Consider the following 2,257-nt stretch of genomic DNA (forward strand, 5'->3'; position numbering starts at 1 on the left):
CAATGTACGCAAGGAAATGTTGTCAAAAAAGGAAAATATTATTAGGCCAAAAGTCACAGTAAAATAGACTTGAACGTGGCTAATAAACACAATAACGATAACTACTAGATAAAGTTGAACATGATATCGTAAACTATCAAAAACCGAGAATATACTGAAGCGGATAAAACAGCCGAGTTTATTCGCATATATTCTTTGCTTCCCTAGTTCAATCACTGTCATTACCAGCAAAAAACCTACAAATGATATATTCGATCATGTCAAGTGTGGCTGAGTCTTTTCGGCCAATTTGAGAGGCGAAGTAGTAAGTTTAGAAATGCCGTACGCAAAATAAGCGTTCGAAATAAAGTAATAGTAGAAGTGGAGCACCATACTTAAGAAAAATGGTAACCCATCGAGTTCATTTTTCATGGCTTGACTACTACGTCATTTCTGTCCGTCCTTACGTACCTACGGGCGCCCGTGTACAAACCACAGGGATCCCGCTTGATTCCAAAGCAAAACTACTAGCAAACCCGGCGAATGGACATTATGTGCCACCTATATTGAATTTTATACATCCTCAAGGTCAACTCACTTTCACCATTAGAATCAAAGTGAAAAGGGTAAAGACGAAGTATTGCCATCTTGAAACACTTCTCCACATTGTGCCAAACTTCAATAACGACATCAACATGAAATTTGGTCTCGCCAAATGTGTCAAAGCTACTTTCAAGAAAGGTAAACTAACAAAGAAATCGAACATTCAAATTGATATTGACACAGTCATTAAAGAACTTGACCAAGAGAAAACCTACAAGTACCTAGGCATCGATGAAAGTGATGGAATACAGCATTCAAATATGAAAGAAAAGGTGAGAAAAGAGTACTATCGAAGACTCCGATTGGTACTACAGAGTGTGTTGAACGCAGCCAATAAGATCCAGGCTATCAACACCTTAGCAGTACCTGTAGTATCATACAGTTTCAACATCATCAAATGGAAGTTAAGTGAAATCAAAAGATTAGACGCAAAGGAGAGGAAATTCCTAACAATGAACCGCATGCATCATCCTAAAGCGGATGTTGAGAGATTATATGTCAAGAGAAGAGAGGGAGTTAGAGGACTTGTCCAGATAGAAAACTCATACATTAAGATCTCAACTATTGGTCTGGACATGTACTTAAAAGAAAACAAGGATTGCTTCGTAAAAAAAAGGAAAATAAAGGAGAAAAAAGAAAGAAAGAAAGAAAGAAAAAAAAGAAAAAAAAGAAAAGAAAATAGAAAACAGAAAGAAAGAAAAAAGGATTGCCTAGTGCGCCTAGTCTCTAAGCATGAGAACAACAAAAAGATGTACTCCATACACAAAGAAAGTAAAAGATTCAAGACCGAATGTGGCGAAATAGATGTGCTAAATGAATCTCTACCAAGCAAAATCGACGTTTCCATAATTGGGAAAACAAAAAGGATAAAGAGCACCTACAAAGATCATCTGCAAATGAAACAATGTGAAAAATGGAAGTCTAATCCCCTTCATGACCAGTACATCAGGCAAGTCAACAAAGCAGATGTCGACAAACAGAGAACACACAGTTGGTTAAAAGGAACAGATTTGAAGTCAGAGACAGAGGGGCTTATTATAGCAGCACAAGACCAGAAGCTGCCCACAAGGTATTACGACAATAAGATCATGGGAAAAGATGTTAATACTAAATGCAGAATCTGCGGTGATCACGACGAGACTATCGACCACGTCATATCTGGATGTCCTGTTCTTGCAAAGAAGGAATACATAGAAAGACACAACAAAGTTGGAAAATATGTTCATTAGAAACTGTGCAAGCGATATGGATTTACTGTCTGCATAAAAAGGTATGAACATGAACCTGAAAAAGTAATGGACAACGACACAGCAACAATCCTATGGGACATGCAAGTACATATGGACAGAACCATCACAGCTAATAGACCCGACATCATAGTGAAGAACAAAGTAGAGAAACGATGTTCCTTGATAGACGTGTCAATCCCAGCAGAACGAAATGTGCCCCTAAAACAAGTAGAAAATTTTCAAAGTTCAAAGATCTAGAAATAAAAATTAAAAAATGTGAGGTATGCAAACAAAAACCATACCTATTGTCATAGGGGCACTGGGGTTAATTCACAAAGGACTAGAAAAATATGTCAACCATTTAAAAGGGGACATCTCTATCACAGAAGTACAGAAGATTGCTCTCCTTGGAACTGCACCCATCATTAGAAAAACTCTCATGATTA

At 37.4% G+C, this 2,257-nt stretch overlaps 1 protein-coding gene across 1 annotated transcript; it reads left to right on the forward strand.

Moving 5' to 3' along the window:
* Positions 1-465: 465 nt before the first annotated feature.
* Positions 466-1,811, forward strand: LOC116295530 (uncharacterized). Its single transcript, XM_089038004.1, has one exon. It carries the CDS (start codon positions 675-677, stop codon positions 1,809-1,811), a length of 1,137 nt encoding a protein of 378 aa, XP_088894130.1. The 5' UTR covers positions 466-674.
* Positions 1,812-2,257: the final 446 nt, after the last annotated feature.

This window comes from Actinia tenebrosa, unplaced genomic scaffold (genome assembly GCF_029948245.1).
Source record: "Actinia tenebrosa isolate PJP-AT-01 unplaced genomic scaffold, QUT_ActTen_1.0 PGA_scaffold5__44_contigs__length_20552954, whole genome shotgun sequence".
NCBI classification, from domain to species: Eukaryota; Metazoa; Cnidaria; class Anthozoa; order Actiniaria; family Actiniidae; genus Actinia; species Actinia tenebrosa.

Coding starts and splice junctions, on each gene's coding strand:
- LOC116295530 (XM_089038004.1), top strand. CDS start 675: ATGAAATTTGGTCTCGCCAAATGTGTCAAAGCTACTTTCAAGAAAGGT.